The sequence below is a fragment of the Ranitomeya variabilis genome, chromosome 1, assembly GCF_051348905.1.
Source record: "Ranitomeya variabilis isolate aRanVar5 chromosome 1, aRanVar5.hap1, whole genome shotgun sequence".
Taxonomy (NCBI): domain Eukaryota; kingdom Metazoa; phylum Chordata; class Amphibia; order Anura; family Dendrobatidae; genus Ranitomeya; species Ranitomeya variabilis.
The window spans coordinates 638,110,934-638,134,630 of NC_135232.1; the positions used below are offsets into that span (position 1 = coordinate 638,110,934).

A 23,697-nucleotide genomic window follows, 5' to 3' on the forward strand; every position below is an offset into this window, starting at 1 on the left:
GTTTCTCAAATTAGGAAGAAGAAAATAAACTCCTTGTGGTTAGTGGTGTCTCTTAAGAATCAAAAGGGTTTCATCATAACATGCAGGAGTTTATTTAAAGAATAAAATAAAAATATAGACTTTTCTGCATAATTTCATCTATATAAAACAGAACTACACTATGCTAGTTAATGCGGAGTTAACATAAATACACATTTTAATATTCTCCCTTGAAGAGAAGTTTCATATTAACAAATATAGAAATTATTTACAAAAATATCTTATTACCTGTCATGACGTATATAGGATGTGTCAATCAATGCAAATGTATACAGGTACACCATTTAATATTTATTATATGCATTTTATATACATTATTTTTCAAAACAACCGTCTGCTTATTTTGTGGTACAATCTTTAAAAATTTGTCGATTTGCAGTCTGTAAAAGGGAAAAAAAAAAAAAACCTTATAAAAAGGAGCAGTCTTTTCTGTTGTGGAAGACTAGAAAAAAAAATTATGTGAAATTGTTTTAGTCATGCAGAACACAAATTAAAATCTTGTCAATATCAGAAACTGAATAATGCCGGAAGGAAAAAAAAAATTAGATGAGTAAGACGACATGTCAGATGAAAAAAATCCTTAAGGTTCACAAAAAAAAAGGGAGATTTTTTTTTTTTACCTATAAGGTGTTTAGCCGTGTTGCTCTATGAGGTCAAGCATATATTTAAAGTGCAAAAATTGCCACGGAGCCTCAGGCTGTTGTCATTTTTGCGTTTCTTCTGCTCCATTTTGCAATGGCAATTTCGCCTTGCTCCATTACTCAGTCTGATATTGTAGGGGTGGAGGGGAGAAAATGGTATTAAATATCCTATTAAAGAAATAATGGCCTTCAGTTATTGTTAAAAAAACGTCTGTGTCCAACAAATAATGCAAGTCCTGTGTTACACGAACAAAAAACAAATATAAAGCTGAAATAAATAACATTAAGCTGTTGGAACTTCGCTGGGAAACTTTCTGGATAAATTAACTCGTAAATAAAGTAAACATACAAAATATCACACAGTGATAGAATGCTGCATTTGTTAAAAAGGGGTGGGGGTGCGATGATAAGCGCAGATGGAACCCCTCTTGCCAGTTAAGAAAAAGAAATAAAAAAAAGGAAAAAAAATAAGGAACTAGTTGTTAGTGTGTAGCCACCCAGTTCTTTTTAACCTAACGCCAGATTTTCTGGCAGCGTCACCGACTTCTGGCTTTACAAAGGGATTGAGGGGGACAATAAGGAAAAAAAAAATCTATATACCGTATATATAAACCAAGAATAAAAAGAAATTAAAAAAAAAAAAGACAAATGTGACTGAGGAAAAGAAAGAAAAATAGGACATAAAAAAACAATTATAATTAATTTCATTGTCAGGTATGTACTATCCTGATAAAAACACTGCAATTCTGTGACAACTTTAAAATAAAAAGCATAAAAACAATAGTCAGGTCCAAACCGGTATATAATGTAGGACTAATGTTAAAAAATATATAGTACACACTAGCATTGTCCAAGAAAAAGAAAAATATATATATTTAAAAAAAAAAGAAAAAAAAAAAAAAGAAAAGATGATAAAATCCCTTCATTGGCAGCCAGACACTGAATTCTTCAATGCCAGCTATTAAAACAATAAGCTACATTTTATCAAGATATTGCAATCTGAACTGGGTAGAATAGTGCGGAAGCCACTTCCTTGCTACTTTTCTAGTCCTATGAAGTTCCAGGGAAATTGTGATTTAGGTGCTTAATGATCCGCTATTGCATTGTAACCGCTTGACGTGAGCAGACGACTGAATAAACTACGGTATATTCAGATGTCGAGAACAGGCTCCATATCCCCCCCCATTAGTTGAGCTCTTGATTCACAATATTTGTGCAATCAGGACCTGAAATTGAAAGTACAAGGCGCAAAAAGAAAACAGCCAAAAATAAGATTAGAATGTTTTTTTTTCCTTTCTTTTTCTTCATCTGGATTGTAGAAGAAAGAAAGATATTTATAGTATATATAATATAGGACAGACCCCCCCCTCTGCAGGGGCTGTGAATACTGGTTACTGTGAAAACGGAGGGAACAGAGTACAGTTATTAAAGCCCTGGACAGAGCCATCCTGATGAATGAGACAATGAGGAGGGGAGCGCCAGCTGTGCGGTAACCAGTATCTCCCTAGCCTGCAGAAGGAGCCATCTTGTAGTGTCGGCACTGGAGCAAATTCCTCTTGGCAGTGATGTCATAAGGACTTGTTTCTTTAAATACCGCAAGCGACTCCATTTTTGTTCCAAAATGCACTTGTGGCACTGTGAAAGCACAGGGGAAGGGGAGAAGTATGAAAGGGTCACACGAAGACTTTGGCCAGCGCATCGGCTCCAGCACTGGCGATGAATGCTTTGGATGGGTGAAAGGCAACATCGTATATCGACTCGTCCAACTTCTTGCGATGGGCAGTAATCTCCTGTACACACGTTTTGCTGTCCAGATTCCACAAACGAATAGAGCTGTCGTGGCCTGCAGGAGAAATGCACACAAGGGGGATGAATTACTAGTTGCCAGAAATAATTTATGCTACAGAGGGGCATTATGCACAATGTGGCAGCACACTAAGGTGGCGGGGTTTTATTCGCTCAATGACTCTTTTCAGGCCACTTTTCTGATGCACAACTTGTTAAATTCTACCCTACAGCTATACGGTTAGACACTGGCGGACTCTGTCCTTGCATAAAGCCTTGTGAAGCGTGTCATACAAAATTCTGGGAAATCAGATCACTTACTTCCAGACATTAAGTAAATTCCATTAGGATCCACTGCAAGGCTAGTAACAGCGTCCAGGTGGGCAACCATTGAATGAATGGTCTTCCCTGAAAAACAAAAGGAATGAGGCCATTACCACCAGAAGGTTATGAATTGGCTGTAAAATATTATGGGGCTGTCCAGTGTACTTCAATCATGATAGCTTATCCTTAGGTCATCAACATCAGATCAGTGAGGGTCTAATCTGATACCAGCATGGCTCTGTACACTGACGAGTGGCCGTTCTCCAGGACAACAGACCAGCTCCTATTCACGTACATGTGGTTGATAAAGCTGTAAACAGATTGGGGTCTCTTCTGATATTAACCCCTTTCTGCCAGCTGACGGAATAGTACGTCAGCTGGCAGATCCCCTGCTTTAAGGTGGGCTCCGGCGGTGAGCCCACCTTAAAGCCGCGACATGTCAGCTGTTTTGTACAGCTGACATGTGCGCGCAATGAGCACGAGCGGAATCGCGATCCGCCCGCGCCCATTAACTAGTTAAATGCCACCGTCAAGCGCTGACAGCGGCATTTAACTAGCTCTCCCGGCCGCACGTGCTCGCACCGCTGACCCCCATCACATGATCGGGGGTAAGCGGTGCATTGCCATAACAACCAGAGGTCTCCTTGAGACCTCTATGGTTGTTGATGGCCGATTGCTTTGAGCGCCACCCTGTGGTCAAAGTACACCTGCCTTTCTGCTACATAGAGGTGATCTGTATTTCACCTCTATGTAGCAGAGCCGATCGTGTAGTGCATGCTTCTAGCCTCCTATGGAGGCTATTGAAGCATGCCAAAATTAAGAAAAAAAAGTGTTTAAAAATATTAAAAAAATAAAAAATATATAAAAGTTCAAATCACCCCCCTTTCGCCCCAATCAAAATAAAACAATTAAAAAAAAATTAAACATACATATTTGGTATCGCCGGGTTCAGAATCACCCGATCTATCAATAAAAACAAAGGATTAACCTGACCGCTAAATGGCGTAGCGAGAAAAAAAATCAAAACGCCAAAATTACGTTTTTTTGGTCGCCGCGACATTGCATTAAAATGCAATAACGGGCGATCAAAAGAATGTATCTACACCAAAATGGTATCATTAAAAACGCCAGCTCGGCACGCAAAAAATAAGCCCTCACCCGACCCCAGATCATGAAAATTGGAGATTTTTTTTTTCACCACTTAGATAAAAACTAACTTAGACATGTTAGGTGTCTATGAACTCGTAATGACCTGGAGAATCATAATGGCAAGTTAGTTTTAGCATTTGGTGAACCTAGCAAAAAAGCCAAACAAAAAACAAGTGTGAGATTGCACTTTTTTTGCAATTTCATCACACTTGGAATTTTTTTCCTGTTTTCTGTTACATGGCATGGTAAAACCAATGGTATCGTTCAAAAGTACATCTCGTCCCGCAAAAAATAAGCCCTCACATGGCCATATTGACGGAAAAATAAAAAAGTTATGGCTCTGGGAAGGAGGGGAGCAAAAAACGAAAACAGCTCCGGGGGTGAAGGGGTTAACAACTAAGGTCTCAGGTCATCAACACCTAAGCAGTGGACAACCCCTTTAACAGAAGAACACTATACGGCTGCTAAACGAGTATCCAAACAGCTGGAAACACTAAGTAAAATAGCAAATGGAGAACTAAGCGAAAGTTACAGCAATGATTATTCCAATTTCAGCCAAGTAACGTGAAAACTAAGAACATTAACGAGCCATGAAGGTCAGATTTCAAGCTTCTGCACAGGTTTACTGAAGAGGAACAGTGAATGGTATACACCCTGTATTGTCTAATGTAACTTGTGCAACTTGAATTGTTTCGTAAGTTCATCTATAAAATCAGGACTTCACAGATATCAGACATTCCTGCTGCTGTATAAATCAGCCGGCAGTTTCTACGAATGTAGATGAGAACCACTAGTTTGGAGCTCAAACACTAGGTGAACTGCTATCTGGACATACAGATGCTTAATGCCCATGACTGACGAGGACCGATTGTCCACCATGGTTTTACAGGTTAAGGCTCCATTCCCACAATGAGTCTTCCAAGTTGCAGATTTTCTTCACCCATTAACGTTACTTTCCGAAAATACGCAATGTTAAAAAATTATACGGAATACGGAGCTGCATTCATCCACATCACAACTGCCTCGCAAGAGCCTTTATGGATCCTGAAAAGTGTAATTGTTACTCCACCTTAACCCCTTTTCATAACCGGAGCTTTTTTCAGCTTTGAATTTTCGTTTTTCGCTCCCCTCCTTCCCAGAGCCATAACTTTTTTATTTTTCCGTCAATATGGCCATGTGAGGGCTTATTTTTTTGAGGGACAAGTAGTACTTTTGAACGACACCATTGGTTTTACCATGTCGTGTAACAGAAAACGGGAAAAAAATTCCAAATGAAATTGCAAAAAAAGTGCAGTCCTACACTTTTTTGTTTGGCTTTTTTGCTAGGTTCACCAAATGCTAAAACTGACCTTTCATTATGATTCTCCATGTCATTACAAATTTGTAGACACCAAACATGTCTAGGTTATTTTTTTTATTTTTTTTTTTATCTAATATGGTGAAAAAAAAAAAAAATTTCCAAACTTTTCTTAAAAAAAAAAAAAATTGTGCCATTTTCCGATTCCCGTAGTGTCTCCATTTTTCATGATCTCGGGTTGGGTGAGGGCTTATTTTTTGCGTGCGGAGCTGATGTATTTGGCGAAAAACCATAATTATGGCGTACTGATTTTTTTTCCCGCTACGCCGTTTTGCCATCAGGTTAATTCTTTTTTTTTTAAATTGATAGATCAGGCGATTCTGAACGCGGCGACACCAAATTTGTGTAGGTTTGATTTTTTTTTTGAATGGGGCGAAAGGGGGGTGATTTGAACTTTTATATTTTTTTTATATTTTTAAAACTATTTTTCTTTAACTTTTGGCATGCTTCAATAGTCTCCATGGGAGACTAGAAGCTGCCATAGCCCGTTCGGCTCTGCTACATAGAGCCGATGTTCAGATCGCCTCTATGTAGCAAAATCACACACTTGCTATGAGCGCCGACCACCGGTTGGCGCTCATAGCAATCCGGCACCAACAACCATAGATGTCTCAATGAAACCTCTGGTTCTCATCTTGACACACCGGTGACATGTGATCACGTGACGGGGTCACCGTTGCGCGCATTTCCGGCCCGATGGCTGTCAGAGTTTGAGAGCGGCATTTAACTAGTTAATAGCCGCAGGTGGATCGCGCTTCTGCCTGCGGCTATTACAGGCCAGTCAGCTGTTCACAACAGCTATGTGCCGGCTTTGAGGTGGGCTCACTGCCGGAGCCCATATCAAAGCGGGCGGATACTGACCGACATATTCGTATGTCCGATGTAAGTAAGGGGTTAAAATGTTAGCTGTTTGCTGAAGTGCAGGCGAAATAAGTCTCCATATACACAGAACCAGAGCTCACTCAGTACAATAAAAAAAACTTGTTCTGCTAATAAAGAAATGAAAGGAGAGCTCACCGGACTTGTTGTCAAAAAATTTTATGTGCCTATCCTCATAGGCAGCAATGGTAACAGATAGAGTAGGGTGACTCACAACCTTGTTTATGTGGCCACTAAATGGGATACCTGTAAAACACAAAAATAACAGAGACATGAATCAGTGTAATAATTTATTACTGAAATTACAGCACTCAATAATATATTATATGGATAAACACACACGTTATATAAATAAACACATTTTTACAAAAGGTCATAAAGGGATGAGGGGACAAAGACTACCGAGATGGTGAAGGCTCAAGAGGCTTATACATCGCTACCATTCATCCCACAACTGTACAGCAAGTTCAGATGATTTTATATTGAGGGACAGAAGGTTCTCTCACAGATTCAGGTAAAAGTACCTTTATATAGGGTCCACTACCTAATCCTAAAACACAAATACCCACTGGAATAATAAATTCCATTATAGGGGTATGCTCATGTTATTAAATTGTTTTAAGTTAGACAACATGGAAATAAAGTTTGCAATTAACTTGCTTTATCTATCTTCTGTCATTCTCCTGCTGTGAGAGCTTTTAACCTGCAGTGTAAAGTTGGTTTCCAAGAAGCTTGGCCACCAGTGTCTGGCCCAGTGAGCCGAGTAGTCACACTTTAGGATAAGAGTTAACTCCCAACATCCTAATCCTCTCTGCAATTCATTGATTTCTATACAGACAACATCTGCTTATCTCTCAGTTCCTGACATCTCATCAGTCCTGGATAATCTAAATTCTCCTTCCCCTCGCTTGTTCAATTGCAGGTTACCTCTATATGCAATTATTGTGCCAACAGTGAAAATTCTGAAGTACTGTTAACGTGCAGTAGCGGGACCAAACTCCTGCACAGAGCTGTCACCCAAGGAGGCGTCCACTCACCCCAAAGCAACCAAGAAGGAGACTGCGAGCTTTGAGCTGCTCAAGAGACAACTTGAGAATACCCCTTTAATGTCGTGTCCTGGACACTTGAAAAATCTCAATTTCAGAACTGCACTGGATGAGTAAAATACTTACTAGAATCAGAAGGTGCAGGCAACTGCAGTAAGGACTGAGAAGTCTCAAGATCATAAACCACAATACAGCCAGAGGTGAAAGAGGCAATGGCGTGGGCTGGCTCACAGCCTATGAAATCCACTGATGTGGGGATGCCATGTTCTAATGGGGAAAAATAATATGGTCACAATTAAATGATTCTCAAAAGTGTACGTGTTAAAAAGACCAAATGATCTGCTTTGTACTGCACAAACTTGCCATAGCATGAATCAGAGCTTCGCTGCACAATTACTATACTTATTACTATTAAAAATGCCTTTAAAGATCCAGCTCTGCTCTACAAAATTGACAGGTCTCTCCCTATGTCAGGTGTAATAATATTTTTGGAAAAAAGTTGGCACTTTTTTTTTTTATTTGCAATCCTGGACAACCTCTTTAATGTGGATTCTATTTAGAAAACTGGTCCAAGGATGTGTGCGATACCTTTTTCCAATAAACGACAAATGGGTCTATGATAGTTAGCTGAGCCAGAGAAAGCTAAAAGCTAAGGTTTCTTAACCCCTGGAGCTTTTTTAGGTTTTGCGTTATCGTTTTTTGCTCCCCTCCTTCCCAGAGCCATAATTTTTTCATTTTTCCATCAATATGGCCACATGGGGGCTTGTTTTTTTGCAGGACGAGTTGAACTTTTGAATGACACCATTGGTTTTATCATGTCGTGTACTAGAAAACAGGAAAAAAATTCCAAGCAAGGTGAAATTGCAAAAAAAAGTGCAATCCTACACTTGTTTTTAGTGTAGCGATTATGATTCTCCACGTCATTACGAGTTCGGAGACACCAAACATGTCTAGGATCTTTTTAATCAAAGTGGTGAAAAAAATTCCAATCTTTGTTACAAAAAAAAAAAAAAAAATTGCACCATTTTCCGATACCCATAGCGTCTCCATTTTCGTGATCTCGGGTTGGGCGAGGGCTTATTTTTTGCGTGCCGAGCTGATGTTTTTAATGATAGCATTTTGGTTCAGGTACGACCTTTTGATCGCCCTTTATTGCATTTTAATGCAATGTCGTGGCGAACAAAAAAAAAACCCGTAATTTTTGAGCTTTGACATTTTTTCTTGCTACGCCGTTTAGCAATCAGGTTAATCCTTTTATTGATAGATGGGGCGATTCTGAACACGGTGATACCAAATATGTGTATGTTTGATTTGATTTTTATTGTTTTATTTTGAATTGGGTAAAAGGGGGGCGGATTTGACCTTTTATATTTTGAAAAACATTTTTTTTAATTACTTTTGGCATGCTTCAATAGTCGTCATAGGAGACTAGAAGCTGCAATAGCCTGATCGGCTCAGCTACATAGTTGCGATGATCAGATCGCCTCTACGTAGCAGATTTACTGACTTGCTATGAGCGCCGACCACTGGGTGGTGACCCGCGATCACGTGACGCGGGTCACCAGTGTCCGTATTTCCAGCCTGATGGCCGGAAACGCGATTTAAATGCCACAGAGTTTGACAGCGGCATTTAAACTGGATAATAGCCGTGGGTGGTTCGTAATTCCCCCGCAGCTAATGCGGGCACGTGTCAGCTGTTCAAAACAGCTGACATGTCCCCGGAAAGATGTCGGCTCACCGCCGGAGCCCACACCAAAGGGAGGGATACCGACATCGACGTACTATTACACCCGAGATCAGTAAGGGGTTAAACTAAAGGAGAAGAAAAAAAAAAATTCAGTTTCTCACCTTTGTTTCCATTGTATGTACCAATGCACGGCACACTCTCTGGTGGATTCCATAATCGAACCGTTCCATCAGCTGAGCAAGAGAGTAATCTGTCTTTAACACCACTGTGAGCCAGGCTCCATACGGCATCCGTGTGACCAACCAACGTGCCCGCAAGAACACTGGGATCTGTGAGACAAAGTGTCGACTGTATAGTCCTAAATGGTACTTCAACTAGTCAAAGTTAAAATGACACAGCAGCATTGTAATGCGCGGCTATAAGGTCCTTTATGATCTACCATAGAGTGCTCAGAGACGAAACCATACATGTAACCCACAATACAGACTACACCTGGCTGGAGGCAGAGACCAGGTCATTGTGTAGCTTCAACAATTAAATTATCTGAGAAAGGTGAACACACAGAAGGAGAGTAGAAGCTCCAACATACCATAGGTATCATAGGGGTCTACATTTGGGCTTAGCATGTTCCACCACTGTATCGTAGAGTCTATTCCTCCACTGTAGCAGTGTTCTCCAGTAGAGCCGACTACCAGGGAGAGGACCGGACCCCTGGAGGAAAAAAAGGGTGAAAAAGGCATGAAAAATATGCCCTTAGAGGATCTCAACGTTAGGAGTCTACAACCTCAGATGAACACCACAAGATAAATTACAAAGTGACTATTTTCAGTTAACAAAATCTAGGCTAAAATTCAATAGTGTGTGAAAAATTAAGTACACCCCCATGAATCAGTATCTTTGTAGAAGCAATAGCCTAAAGTAATGGTCTTCTGTAGGACTTCATGAGTCTTTCACATCGCTCAGGGGCGGATTGTTTTGCCACTCTTCACTGCAATGTTGCTTAAATGAGACCCGACCGATCAGCAGAAAGGAGCAATTCTATTCCGACTGCTGCTCCATTCATTCTCTATGGAGCAGCTGACAAGGGCAGAACGCAGCACTTGGCAGCTTCATAGGGAATGGCGGTGGACTGCTACTTCATTCTTACAGGGATAAAAGCATCCCGCCGTCCCAATCGGTGGTGTGGGCCCAAGGGGTATGAGCCCCACCAAGTAGGTTATCACTTATCCCCCTGGATAAGCCAATACAGGAGGGGGGGGGGGTGTAGAAGACATTTTTAAAGACGAACAAGTGGTTTGTTCCTTTTACATTACAAAAACTTACACGTGAAGGTATCCCCATCAGTCAATAATAGGATGACCCAGCTATACATAATACATCAATCGCACTTAACTCAGATACAACTTTTTAAAATGGGTCGATTCCAAACACCAGAATGTTTGCGATGTCACTCACTAGATGCAGACTTTCTTCACATGATATGGAAATGCCCTACCATTCTTCATTACTGGAAAGAGGTGACATCATTATTAACATCTTTGCTATCAATTCCTGTTCCCCTTGATCCATTAACTTGTATATTTGGAGTATGGGAAGAGGAGACTTGGGATCATTATATCAGTATTTTCTTACGGGAGACGCTTTTTATGGCACGGAAGGTATTGGCACTGCGGTGGATGGGGGGCTCATGTCCAACTCTTAGAACTTGGATTGAACTGGTGAACTCGGTTATTCCGTATGAACGCACACTGTATCAGAATAGAGGTTGTCCGGGCAAATATGAAAAAATTTGGGGTAGATGGAATTCTTCCCATCTTACTCTATAGATACACCATAATCGGGCCTTTGATGTCTGTCTTTGGGGGCATCACATGAGGGACAGATATGATGCAAAGTTTCCATTCTTTTCCTTTCTTCTAGTGCGGCGAATTAGTAGTTATTGTAGTTGTAGTTATAACTTAGGATTTATGATTCTATGTTTCTATTTACATAACACATTGGTGCAAGTGACCTGACATACACAATTCACTGTTAAAAGATAACACTTGTTATAAATATACGTATTTTTTGTTGCATGTTTAACAATGCATATAATTATATGTACATTAGATTATGTTCAACAATAATGGATACACATGTGCATGTACCATGGTTTATTTTGTTAATAAACGAATTAAAAAAAACAAACAAACAAAAAAAAAACTTACATGTGAGCTCTGAACGTATAGATTGGTTCCACATCGAACGAGGCACTCCTAAAGGCAGAAACAGATCCATTTATTAAGAGTGGTTTTGACTTATACATCATAAGATGAGGTCACAATGTAGCCGACAAGACTCACTTTTTGGCAGGGACTGTTTTCTGCAAGTTCCACAATTTTAGGGTGTGATCTTCAGATGCCGTTACCAGCACAGGCTCAACTGGGTGAAATGCTAAAGCTCGCACTCCATCAAAGTGACTTCGCAGGGTGTATTTGTGGTTCCAGGTTTTCCTAAATGCATCCTTATTAGACGGCATCTTTAAAATAGAAGAAATCAATTGAAGGTTATCAATTCACTAAAATACAGCTGTGATGCAACATTTCAGATGTGTCTTCATAAAGCTTCTACATCACACTGCGCTCATGCTGCAGGATCCCAGTGTTAACCAGGCGGTCCCCATGTGTAAATGTGTGGTATGGTATTACGTCTTTCCAACTGTGGGAGGATTGAGTGCTTCAGATCACCCTGTCCACGGTGAAAAACAGAGTTAAATAACTTGTAAAAATCTGAGCTCCTGATTCAGCCTCTTTTTCCCATTTTGCACGGGGTCTTTCCACTGCAGAGATTTCACTATTGTTTCCTCTGTTGAGCACTATGTGAAATCTCTGCTTTGCAGATTAACAGTTGCGTTTCTTCGGAGTCTTCTCTGTGGTAGTGTGCCTTCACCACTCTCTCTCAGATGCTGTCAATCATAGCTCGGCAACGAGACTACTACATTAGCTGCCAAACTTTGATTGGCAGCATCTGGAAGGGTGAAAGCGCAGGCCCCCAGAAGCGACTCTGAAGAAACGCATAGCTGGCCTAGAAAGCAGCGATTTCACATGCTGCACTTCAAAAGCAACAACTGAATATCTCTGCAATGGAGCCATTCATGGCAATACAGAGAGCGGCAGAAACAGGGCAACTCGGGATTGTGTTTTACAAGGCATTTAACTTAAATTTTTGGAGCAAGTAATCGATCCACAAGCAAATCACATCAACTTCTAAAACACACACAGAAATGCTTCTATATTGCAGAGAATTACACGTACCAGTGCTGTACTCATCAGCCAATGCTCCTGCGTTATACATTACCAGCATGAAGCGTGTTATAGTAGGAGGCATACAACTAAATGGAACCACTGTAGAACTGGTCATTGTTCATCGTACAATTCCTACACAAATGATTCTGAACCTCTTCATTCCAGTAATCCTTCACACTTACATCATAACTGTAGTCTGAATCATTGGTCACAGTGAGGTCGGCTAGTTCCCCAAGCCCCAGAACACTCTCGAGAACATCTTCTGATCCCATGATGAAGGTCTTCCCACCTCCAGTGGGAAAGGCTATGGGCTCCGCTATACAAAAAAAACAACACACATCAATAGGTAATGTGATCATTTTCAAAAATCCCAATAATTTCCAAAAACAAGATGTATGAACAACTGAAAGAACAGGACATTCCACCGCAACAGACGTCACAGTATTAGTGAATCATGTTGGGTCCCTGAGGGATTCGTACCTTCCTCCGCCCTCCCACCTTCATGATCGGTTATTCTGGTTGGTGAACGGGCAGGACTCAGGATGCCTTGAGGGATGCGGGACAGTTCCTCATCACCCAGGTCTGCAATCATATCGTGCAATTTCGTCCGGTTAACCCCTGAAAAGTAATCGCAGTGGTTCTTGAAAAGATCTTCCCTTCTTTTACACATTCTCCATTTAGTTCTCCATTATAGGAGTCATTTACAGCTGTGACTTTATTGTCTTCTAAACTAATGTATCCAAAAAGTGGACCACTTTAAAGAAATTGCTCGTTTCAAAAAAAGTTGTTTAAAAAAGGGGTCTTACAGTTTCTGAAACCTACACCTGTTCTTTACTCACATTGCCCAGGTTCAGTGCAGAGTCTCCACTATGTAAACACTGCAGACTATAAAGTCATCAGCACTGCAGCCAAACAGTGAGCTCAAAGGGAGAAGCTCATGCAGTCTACTTGGGCAGAACTGTGAGCTTGGTTAATGGCAGCAGCGCTGTCAACGTCATGTTAGCTCTGCAGACAATAACAGACAGCGGGAACATTGGCGGAGACTCAATGCTGGACCCTGGGAGGGTGATCAAAACACAGTGATGCCGGGTGAGGGGTAGTTTCCAAAACCGGAAAACCACTTTAACAGCTTTTTAAAGTAGCAAAAATTACAATCTGCCAAAATACTTCAATAAAAAGGTGCTGTGATGGGAAAACATAGTGGGGCATTTTGGCCACAAAGAAGTGAGTTTGCCTAGCATTGGGCCACGCTGACAGATGGGCTCACATACTAATCCAAATGTAATCAAAATGTGTTCTAAAAACTTTGCCTCTGTGTGTAGCACTTGATGGTGCTTAAACACATACATGTAATTTAATAGAAACTCTTCTGTAAACGATGCCATCAGTATGTTTTGCAACAATAAGGTTACGAAGGTCTTGAGACAGCTCACCGTTTTTCCCCCATCATGAGACGTTTGTGTGGCACCTTGGGAATTAACCTTTTTATAGGCCATCAGTTGAACCAGCTGACATTATTAGTCAATAAGTGGCAAGATTGCTTTCTAATTACTGATAGATTTCATCTGGTGTTATGACTTTACATAGCTTCTTGCATCTCTCTTCATGTGTTCAATACTTTTCCCAGTGTCATATCTCGGTATTACACATAAATTAATTTATGGACATCTATGGTTGGATTTCTTTGCCTCTGTGGATTGGATGGGTCTCATCTGATGAAGGAAACAGATTTCCGAAACAGGTGAGGACTTGGATTTGTGGACCTCACCCACTCCCATACACCTTGGACAGTGTGAAGTCATACGCTGCTCTTTAGCACATTGCCTTGCTTTCAGAAATGCTAACGGCCTCCCTGATTTTATGCACCAGTGGATGAGGATCTTCTCCCTGGAAAGTTTCTGTGATTACAAACCAGGACTTTGCAGGACTCCATAGGGGTGAGTGGGCTAATTACCAACTCTGATCTCCATTCAATGCTTTTTTTGTTCCGTGCATGTCAGATACTTTTTCAAGCACTGGCTGGTTGATTCTTACGATTTATCAGCAAACTGATCTAATTTTTCATTGGTTCATACATCTGGTAACATATAGGAGCTGAGAGAGTACGTTACCAGAGGTATGAAACCATGGACTACAAAATACGTTTCACCAAGTGGTTCCTTAAAAAAGCCCCCTGGCGAAACGAACATGGGAGTCCCTGGGTTCATACATCTGGTAACATACAAATATTTAGGAGCAGTGAGAGAATATGTATTGATTTTATGTTGATATTCACACATGATTAGGTCATTTATCCACTTGGATTATGTGATATTTATGTGTGCAAGTCACTTTCAATACGGTCTCCGTGTTACATAAGGCAGAGCGAACGCCAAGATTTTATATACACACCACATATACGTTTATGTGATTTTTTCATACAGACAATTTTTATCTCTGTTTCAATAATAAACATGTTTTTATGCAATATTTTTTGGTATCCATTCACACTTTTCGGTAGATTTTATATTGAGGGAGTAGCCACATATGAGCAACTAGTTAATTATTCTCTAGTGTTGTTGAAAAATGTTATTGAAAGTCAGAAGCTCATCATAAATTAGACAAGCTGGTGTCGCTTTGCCCTGTTCTGCCCATTTTGGAGGAGCTGGCCAAAAGTCGCTAATTTCTTGTGCAAACTAACAATGCAAAGTGGCAGAATTTCTGTGTAAAGTGTTTTACGCCAGATTCCTGGCGTTAACACTGATTAATAGAGTCTCTGTGTTGAGGCGGAGGCAGATATTTAGATGAGAGGAGTTGATATCTTCAGATCGGGACAACTTCAATAATATTTTAAGCTGTAAGCCTTGCTATTTTGAAGACATTTAAATGAATATTTGAAAGCCGCATAATGTAGCCACAGATACCCAGATACCAGAGATGTGTCACTTACTAGGTTGCTTGCTGTAGTTTGGGTAAAATCAGTGTTTCATCAGCAGGAGATTATCACAATAGGACTAGTAAACCAGTTGCCATGTAGTCCAACCCCGCCCCACCACTGATTGCATAGGCAGAAAGCTGCCAATCAGTGATGTGGGCGGGGTTATATGGAGCTCAGCATTTAGAGAACTGCTAGATTTGCAGCAGATAAAATTGTGATAAAAAAAAAAATAGAGCTAGCAATCCAGTAGGTGACAGTGCCGGAATCAGGGTCTCTGCCCCTACATTATGTTACTATCAGATGGGACAGTAAAAACCTGGTGAATTTTTCCCTTTAAAGATTTTTTTTTTTTTTTGAGTTGGGAAACCCCTTTAAAAAGAAAAAAAAAGTGTTTGGAAACAAAACTTTGAGAGTTCAAATTGGGATCAAACATACAAAGCTAAAAGGGCCAATTGGCACAAAATATTCCTCAGAACAATAAATCAGTGGTGTAGCTTCAGTATGCTGCAACAGATATTGACTAAAAAGGGGTTTTGAGGGTGGTGCCCCGTGTAGCGGTCACTGGGGAGCCACATCGTGAAAATTGTAGCAGATTTAAAAAATATTAGAGATTATTACCGCTCATGGCTTTGCAGTAGTGCGAGACGTGAATCTCTGCGGCCTATTATCTGGATCGGTGAGGATGAAGGGCAAACTCAACATATGTAGGGATGTCTTATCCTAAGTAACACTTTATAATGGAAAAACCTTTAAAATTAACCATTAAAGGGATTTTCCCTTGAATTAACCTTTTTACTGAATAGATTTCCTCTGGTTAAGAAAAACAAACAGAACTTTAACTTACCCTCTCTTTTGTTCCAGTGCCAGTTCTTTACTGTTGACTCTTAAAGTTTTAAATATATTACAATCATTATATAGCACTGTGTACTTAACAATTACTCATTTCACCTTTCTACCCAGGTAATTATCCTCTTTTCCATTAGGTCTCTGACATCACGTGATTATAAACGGACTAGCTGAATCCTTCTACGCTCTATGTAGGAACAGGAGGTCAATTTTCCCTGTATGAGTCATGAGTCACTGCAAAAGTCCCTGGCAGGAGGGAGGAAGGGGCAGCTGGGTCAGGAGTTGAAGAGGGGAATGATTTCTGCAGGGACAAGAGACCTACTTTTGTGAAGAGCAGAAAAAAAAAAAAAAAAGAATTTACTGGGTAGAAAGGCAAAATGAGCAATTTTAAGTACACAGTGCTATATAATAAGATGATTGCAATATATTGCGAGGATAAAAACTTAAGGGAGCGCTTCAATAATGGCTGTTAATTCACAACTACACATCACCGCTGCAACCAATCACTGGGATTAGCGGTTCATACTATAAACACTGGAGGCAGCAGTGAAAAGTCAGCATTAAAGCAGGGGAGGTAAGGCCAAGTAACATTTTTTTTATATATTAACCAGAGGAAGTTTAAGCAGAAGAGAATTTAATTCATGGCCTTACAGATTAATAGAACATGTAGACACCAAATGATATAAAATTTTGATAACTTATTTTTTTAAGCAAGTAAAAACGATCATAGTTTTATAGGCCTTTTTAAGTCCCGTTCATATAGAGCAAAAAAGTCTGGTCAGTTTTCTGTGTTTTTTCTCTAACCGAATAAAAAAAAGCAGTTAACTACTCTGATTGCAAAGAAATGACAGGTGTGAACGAAGCTAAACAACAAGATCAGAGGGGTTTTTGGACCCTACATGTGAAGAAGTGTTTTCCATTTAATTCTAAAAGTAGCATTCCACACCTAGAAGGAAAGTGTCAAGCTCCCCTCCAGCATATGGATTGTGGAAATTGCTGGCTTGTAGGCAGTAGCTGTTGTAACTAGATATCCCATGATGGCTTACTTAGGCATCATATTTGAGGGAATGGCCTGCTCACATTCGGCAGGATGTTATAGCTACAGATCTGCAGAGGCAACAGACCATTCCCTGTGAGGCTCAGGCATGGCAGAGTTTGTAAGCTTCAGCCCACTTCATACTCCAAAACACTCTGCAAATGGAGATTCTTTTTTGGCTTTTATCCTAAGTCATGTGGCAAGGCTCTTTAAAGGGTCGAAACTGACTTATAAAATTGCTACTACCAATAGGTGGCGCTAGATTTCAAGTCCTCTTACTCTCTGAAGAGGAAATTTGCAGGAGAATGTATGGCGTCTAAGTCTCCTCAGTCTGACATGCCAGGCCTGGCCTGTCACGGTTCACAAAAAGAAACATTACCCCTTAGATCACTTGAAACTCAGACACCAACCAAACAATGAACCTGAAATTATATTTCATTACAGGTCATGAAGCAAGAAGGTATACTAGAAAATGACGCAATAAGTTGCATGTGAGCATGGAAAATGTCCACTTACTCTTGGCCCCCTTTGACCCCTTGCGCTCCTTCATGTACTGCTCCTTCAGTTTATCTATCAGAGACTGGTCTACATCCCAAACCTCAGCAGTTGGGGACAGGACGTCCTTGTCTGCATGCAGATGTTAGTAAAAGAGAGAGCACATGTCAATATCTCATTAATGTGTTAGTACCTTTAAATCACACACCTCGCTGGCCAGAGTTCACACTAGTGTTTTCATGGGTTTAGTCACCAGATCCGTATCTTGTCAATGCACCAAGATTCATCAGTTTGCATCTACTCCCAGATTACATGGATAATGGTTGCACGCGGATATCGACATACATGAAATGCTCACTATTACTGGCCACTGAGGTTACCGCCTTCGCCAGTGATATACTGATGGCTGGCATGTCCTGGCCAGGCAGCAGAAACCGGTGGAGATGGGTATGAAGGAATAAGTGAGGAGAGTATCACCAATTGTATGTATTTTCAAACCAGTGAGAGACTCCGATTGGTGGATTGGACACCTGAACCAAAAGAATAAAAAAAGTGTCCTGATCTTGGAAACAAACTGTCAGCGCTGTAATACTGATTACATTGATACCTTTGGTGAAGAAATCCATTTTGTGGTTACAATTTAGTCACCATTTGAAGTTTTCTGCTAATTAGATTTCGATGCACAGGGGCCGGACTGTACACGGGGTCTTCTCCTCCCTCTCCGCAGTGATAGGTCACTGCTTTATCAGTTATCTGCCATCTCTGTATGATATCTCACCAGTGACCGATCATTTGCAGGGCGGAGTGGTCCGGGGGAAATAAAATAAAAAAATAAAAAAAATCACAGGGCTGAGGGGTCAGGGTGAAAAATTGCAGGGCAGAGGCAGGTGGACGGGCTGGAGAATCAGTCAGGGAGGAGAACATCAAAATCCAATTATCAGAAAACATCAAATGCCGATTACTGAAGAGCCACAAAGCAGACTTCATCACCAAAGGTATCAATGTAATCAATATTACAGCACCATTACAGCCAGGTCCTTACTTTACAAAATCATCCTGACAGATTGTCTTTAAAGTATAAAGAAAGTATGGGAACAAATATTGGATGTCAGACTTCCTGAAAGAGATCATAGCAACCAGTTGCCGAATTTCCTTTTCGAGTGGTTGAGAAAATGAAAACACAAGTGTGAACCAAGCCTTACAGAGATAATCTGTCACTACGACCGTCCTGTTACAGCACGGACCCCAGGATTGTACAATTACACCCTGTAAACTGATTTTTGCCAGATGAGGGCTGAAAAAGAAGACGCTTTTGAGTGCATGACATGATCCATCATCTGGTGGTTTCATTGGCGGTCTCCATTCTTTACACTTTTGCGGGGGGGGGGGGGGGTTGGGAGCTGGAGGATGGGTAATTAAGTGGGTGTAATTACACTGGCTAACATAACCCTCGTAAGGGAATCACTGATGGTCCAATGTAAAAGTCTGCCGTCATGACTGGATTTCCAGGGAAATGCTTTTTATTAGTAAGTTACAGACACGCAGTTTAGTAAAAGCATAAGACATCAGTGCTGTCATTTACTCCATTCACGGTGAATATACAGTATTTTTAGGAGACACAAGCACTTAGTCTTTTCATTTTCTTAAGGGTTTAAAGACAAGCAGTCACCGACACCAACCTCTTCATATTGGAGCATTACTGTGATGTCAGCTGTAGTACTAAGTATATCCAGTATAATTGAGTGTAACATGTCAACCACGAGGAGTGTGCTGAAAAGAATTGTGTTTCTCCAATCCCCTGAGCTCGCTCAGCAGCTCTGTTAGGGAACCTAACTTGTTGCTTACACTAATACCATGTGATAGGCGCTGTACAACCAGGAACCTGGGTGTCACTGTGGCGACATTTTGTGGATGTAAATGTTCCTAGCAATATCACACACATCCTTTTTCTAAGACATTAGTTTGTGCGGCAGGCTCTCTGACGTGCGCCTGTCACCAGGTGCTAAATGTATTATTTTTATTCCCGCTGATCTCCTTGGTATACTGATTTTTGTTTTACCAAAATGCCCCACACAGCTCCAGAGATAAGGGCCTTTTAACTTAGTGCTAATTTTTATGGTCTTTTCAACGTGGCGTGGTTCAGAAGGTCATTTTGCAAGCCAGCCTAAAGACACGCCCCGGAGGATCACGTGAACCATGCCCACTTCGAGGGGAAAAAAATATATAAAAATAAAAAAAGTCCATATCTCTGAAACTTAAAAAAAGGAGATTTTTGTGTACTCACCGTAAAATCCTTTTCTCCAAGCCAATCATTGGGGGACACAGGACCATGGGTGTTATGCTGCTGCCACTAGGAGGACACTAAGTAAACACAGAAAGAATAGCTCCTCCCCTGCAGTATACACCCTCCTGCTGGCTCTCAGTGAACCAGTTCGGTAACAAAGCAGTAGGAGCTTAATATTTAACAAGGATGAACTATGCCAAAACCAAGTTAACTCAAAAAACCAAAGCCAATAGGCTAACAGGGTGGGTGCTGTGTCCCCCAATGATTGGCTCGGAGAAAAGGATTTTACGGCGAGTACACAAAAATCTCCTTTTCTCCTACGTGTCATTGGGGGACACAGGACCAAGGGACGTCCTAAAGCAGTCCCTGGGTGGGAAACAATTAACTGCAATTGCTACTTGTACCCACAAGTTACAGATGCGGCACAGCCGTCTGTAAAATTCGTCTGCCGAAGGTCGCATCTGCCAAGGCCTGAGAGTGAATATGGTAATGTTTTGTAAAAGGTATGCAGGTTGGACCAAGTCGCAGCCTTACAAACTTGTGCTGCCGAAGCTTGGTGCCGGATGGCCCAAGACGCACCCACTGACCGAGTGGAGTGAGCCTTAATCCCTGCTGGGACAGGAAGACCTCTGACTCGGTAGGACTCTTGAATAACCGAACGAATCCATTTGGCTATTGTCGCCTTGGAAGTGGGAAACCCTTTCCTCGGTCCTTCCGGGAGCACGAACAGGGCATCTGACCTGCGGAAAGACGCTGTCCGCGAGATGTATCTCCTAAGAGCTCTCACTAAATCCAGTGTGTGAAGGGCCTTCTCGATGCGATGGACTGGTGCTGGACAGAGTGACGGTAAGACAATCTCCTCATTGAGATGAAGAGGATACAACTTTCGGTAGAAAAGACGGGGATGTCCTCAAAACCACCTTATCCTGATGAAAATTCAGGAACGGAACTTGAGGACAGAGCCGCCAGCTCAGAGACTCATCTAATAGAGGTGACTGCAACTAGAAAAGCAACTTTCCATGAAAGAAGAGACAGGGAAACCTCCTGTAGAGGTTCGAAAGGAGCCTGTTACAAAACTCCGAGGACCAGATTAAGATCCCATGGTTCCAACGGCATCCTATAGGGGGGCGCCCGATGGGAAACTCCCTGAATAAACGTCTTGACCTGTAATCTGTTGGCAATCCTGCATTGGAAGAGAACAGACGGCTGAGATCTGCCCCTTGAGAGAACTAAGGGCGAGACCCAAGTCCAAACCCGTTTGTAAGAACTCGAGAATGGAAGGGATCGAAAAATGTAGAGGAGAACGTCCTCGATCGCTACACCATGAAAAGAAAGTCACGTAGGCTTTCTAGCGCTGATCATGGTAGCTATGACTTCTGGAGAGAAACCTGCCTGGGTTAGGACCCAGGACTCAACGGCCATGCCGTCAAACAAAGGGCCTCTGAGTTCTGGTGGTAAAAGGGGCCTTGAGATAGCAGATCTGCGCGATTCGGTAATCGCCAGGGAACGTCGGCAACTAGTTGAACTAGTTCCGCGTACCATGCCCGGCGCGACCAATCTGGCGCAATCAGGCTTACCGGTACCCTCTCCGCTCTGATTTTCTTGATGACTCTCGGCAGGAGAGGAAGCGGGGGAGATATGTACGGAAGCCGAAAATGATGCCACGGAGTACAAGAGCGTCTGCCCCGATGGCTGCCGGATCGTGGGACCGAGCCATGAAGTCGGGAACCTTGGAATTCAGCCGTGAGGCCATCAGATCCACGTCCGGGGTTCCCCAACGACAGCAGATCTGGTGGAAGATCTCCGGATGGAGAGACCACTCCCCGGAGTCGAGGCATTGCCGACTGAGGAAGTCTGCCTCCCAATTGGCCACTCCCGGGATGTGAACCGCAGAGATCATTGAGCGGTTTTCCTCGGCCCATCGGAGGATGTGGCCTACCTCTGTCATGGCCGCCCTGCTGCGGGTTCCCCCTTGGCGGTTGATGTATGCCACTGCAGTGGCGTTGTCGGACTGAATCCTGATTGGGCGACCTGCTAGGAAGGGATGGAACTGGAGAAGTGCCAGGCGGATTGCCCGGATTTCCAAGATGCTGATTGGAAGGCGTGATTCCTGGGGGGACCAGCGGCCCTGAGCAGTGTGATGAAGGAATACCGCTCCCCAGCCTAGAACACTGGCATCTGTCATCACAACCAGCCAGTGTACTGGAAGAAAAGACTTCCCTTGATTCAGGGAGGATTTCAATGTCCACCACCTGAGACACTGTCTGACTCGCTGGGGAAGGAGGAATCGACGGTCTAGGGAGAACGGGTTCCTGTACCAAACAGCCAGGAGGGGATGCTGTAGGGGACGGAGGTGTAGTTGGGCAAATGGAACCACCTCCATAGCTGCTACCATCCTGCCGAGGACTCTCATACTGAAGCGCAGAGAGTGAGAGCGAGGCTGAGAGAGTTTCTGAGCTTCTCGCTGTAAGACTGAGATCTTTTCCGGGGGAAGAAGAACCAACCCCCGGGACGAGTCGAGTATCATTCCTAGAAAGGAAATTCGCTGAGCCGGTACTGGTGAAGATTTTTTGAAGTTTATCTTCCAACCCAGGCGAGAAAAGGTATCTATTGTGATGGCCACGGCTTCCTTGCAGGAGCGGAAAGAGGGGCCTTTGATGAGGATATCGTCTAAATACGGGAGCGCCACCACTCCTCGGGTGTGGAGTATGGCCACGGCAGCCGCCATGACCTTGGTGAATACCCTGGGAGCGGTGGCGAGGCCGAAGTGCAGAGCAACGAATTGGAAGTGATCTTCCTGAACTGCGAAGCGAAGAAACCTTTGGTGACAAGGTAAAATAGGAATGTGGAGGTATGCGTCCTGGATGTCTATAGACGCCAGGAACTCGCCTTTTTCCATGGAGGCGATGACAGAACTAAGCGATTCCATCCGGAACCGTCGCACCCTGACGAACTTGTTCAGCAGTTTTAGGTCCAGTATGGGCCGCACTGTACCATCCTTCTTTGGAACAATGAAGAGGTTTGAATAAAAACCTTGAAACCTTTCGTTTTAAGGGACCGGAATAATAACTCCGTCTTTTCTCAGAGAGCTTATAGCTTATAACTCTGATGCTTTTGCCCTGGGAGGAGAAGACAGGAAAAAATGGTTTGGAGGACGAGATAAGAGATCTATCTTGTATCCGGATAACACCAGACCGCGGACCCACTTGTCGTGAACGACCGAGAGTCACGCGGCACTGAAGGAAAGCAGGCAACCACCTACTTTGAGGGTGTCCCCCGGATACCACAGTGAGTCATTGTGTGGAAGGTCTGCCCGTTCTGGCGCCTCTGGATCCCGGCTGCCTTGGCCTGCCTGTCCATGAAGGGGAAGGCTTAAAAGAGGTCTGTGAACCCGTCTCCATGTTGTGCCCGGCCGGAACCGGGATATGTGGAAATAGAGGACCAGTTTGAGTTGTAACGAAAAAAAAATCGGGACCGAGCCTGTGGTTGCGAGTTCCGAAAGGGCCGAGAGGGTCTCTGTTGTGAAAGAAATTTATTCTTCCCTCCAGCGGCGTCAGAAATTAACTGGTCGAGCTTTTTGCCAAAAAGGCGACCGCTCTGATATGGGAGAGAAGTCAATGATTTTTTAGAAGTAGAATCCGCACGCCAGTCCCTGAGCCATAAGGACCTCCGGATGGTGATGGCATTGGCTGCTGCTTGAGAAGCGCAGTCAGCGGCATCCAGGGACGCGGTCACTACAAAATCTCCAGCTCTGGCTATCTGAGTAGCGAGGTCTGCTATCTCGGGGGGGAAGATTGGTATCCAGTACTGCTGAAGACAAGACCTCAGCCCAGTGGGTCATAGCCTTAGCCACCCACGTAGCGGCAAAAGATGGAAAGAGTGTGGCCTCTGAGGCTTCAAAAGCTGAACGCGCCATATTGTCGATCTG

At 42.6% G+C, this 23,697-nt stretch overlaps 1 protein-coding gene across 10 annotated transcripts in view; it reads right to left on the reverse strand.

Moving 5' to 3' along the window:
* Nucleotides 1-317: 317 nt before the first annotated feature.
* The window catches only part of STRN3 (striatin 3), a 71,437-nt gene continuing 48,057 nt past the window's right edge, over nt 318-23,697 (reverse strand). For 3 of the 10 annotated variants that reach the window (XM_077260950.1, XM_077260945.1, XM_077260984.1), the window contains exons 8-18: nt 17,507-17,617; nt 12,672-12,809; nt 12,374-12,507; nt 11,250-11,425; nt 11,115-11,162; nt 9,497-9,618; nt 9,069-9,236; nt 7,347-7,487; nt 6,313-6,420; nt 2,787-2,873; nt 318-2,523 (exon numbers count right to left, since the gene is read on the reverse strand). In XM_077260950.1, coding sequence (XP_077117065.1) covers nt 2,354-2,523; nt 2,787-2,873; nt 6,313-6,420; nt 7,347-7,487; nt 9,069-9,236; nt 9,497-9,618; nt 11,115-11,162; nt 11,250-11,425; nt 12,374-12,507; nt 12,672-12,809; nt 17,507-17,617 — 1,403 coding nt within the window. In that variant the 3' untranslated portion in view covers nt 318-2,353. The remainder of the gene's footprint in view (nt 2,524-2,786; nt 2,874-6,312; nt 6,421-7,346; nt 7,488-9,068; nt 9,237-9,496; nt 9,619-11,114; nt 11,163-11,249; nt 11,426-12,373; nt 12,508-12,671; nt 12,810-17,506; nt 17,618-23,697) is intronic. The other 7 variants (XM_077260966.1, XM_077260961.1, XM_077260977.1 and 4 more) reach the window with 4 other exon arrangements.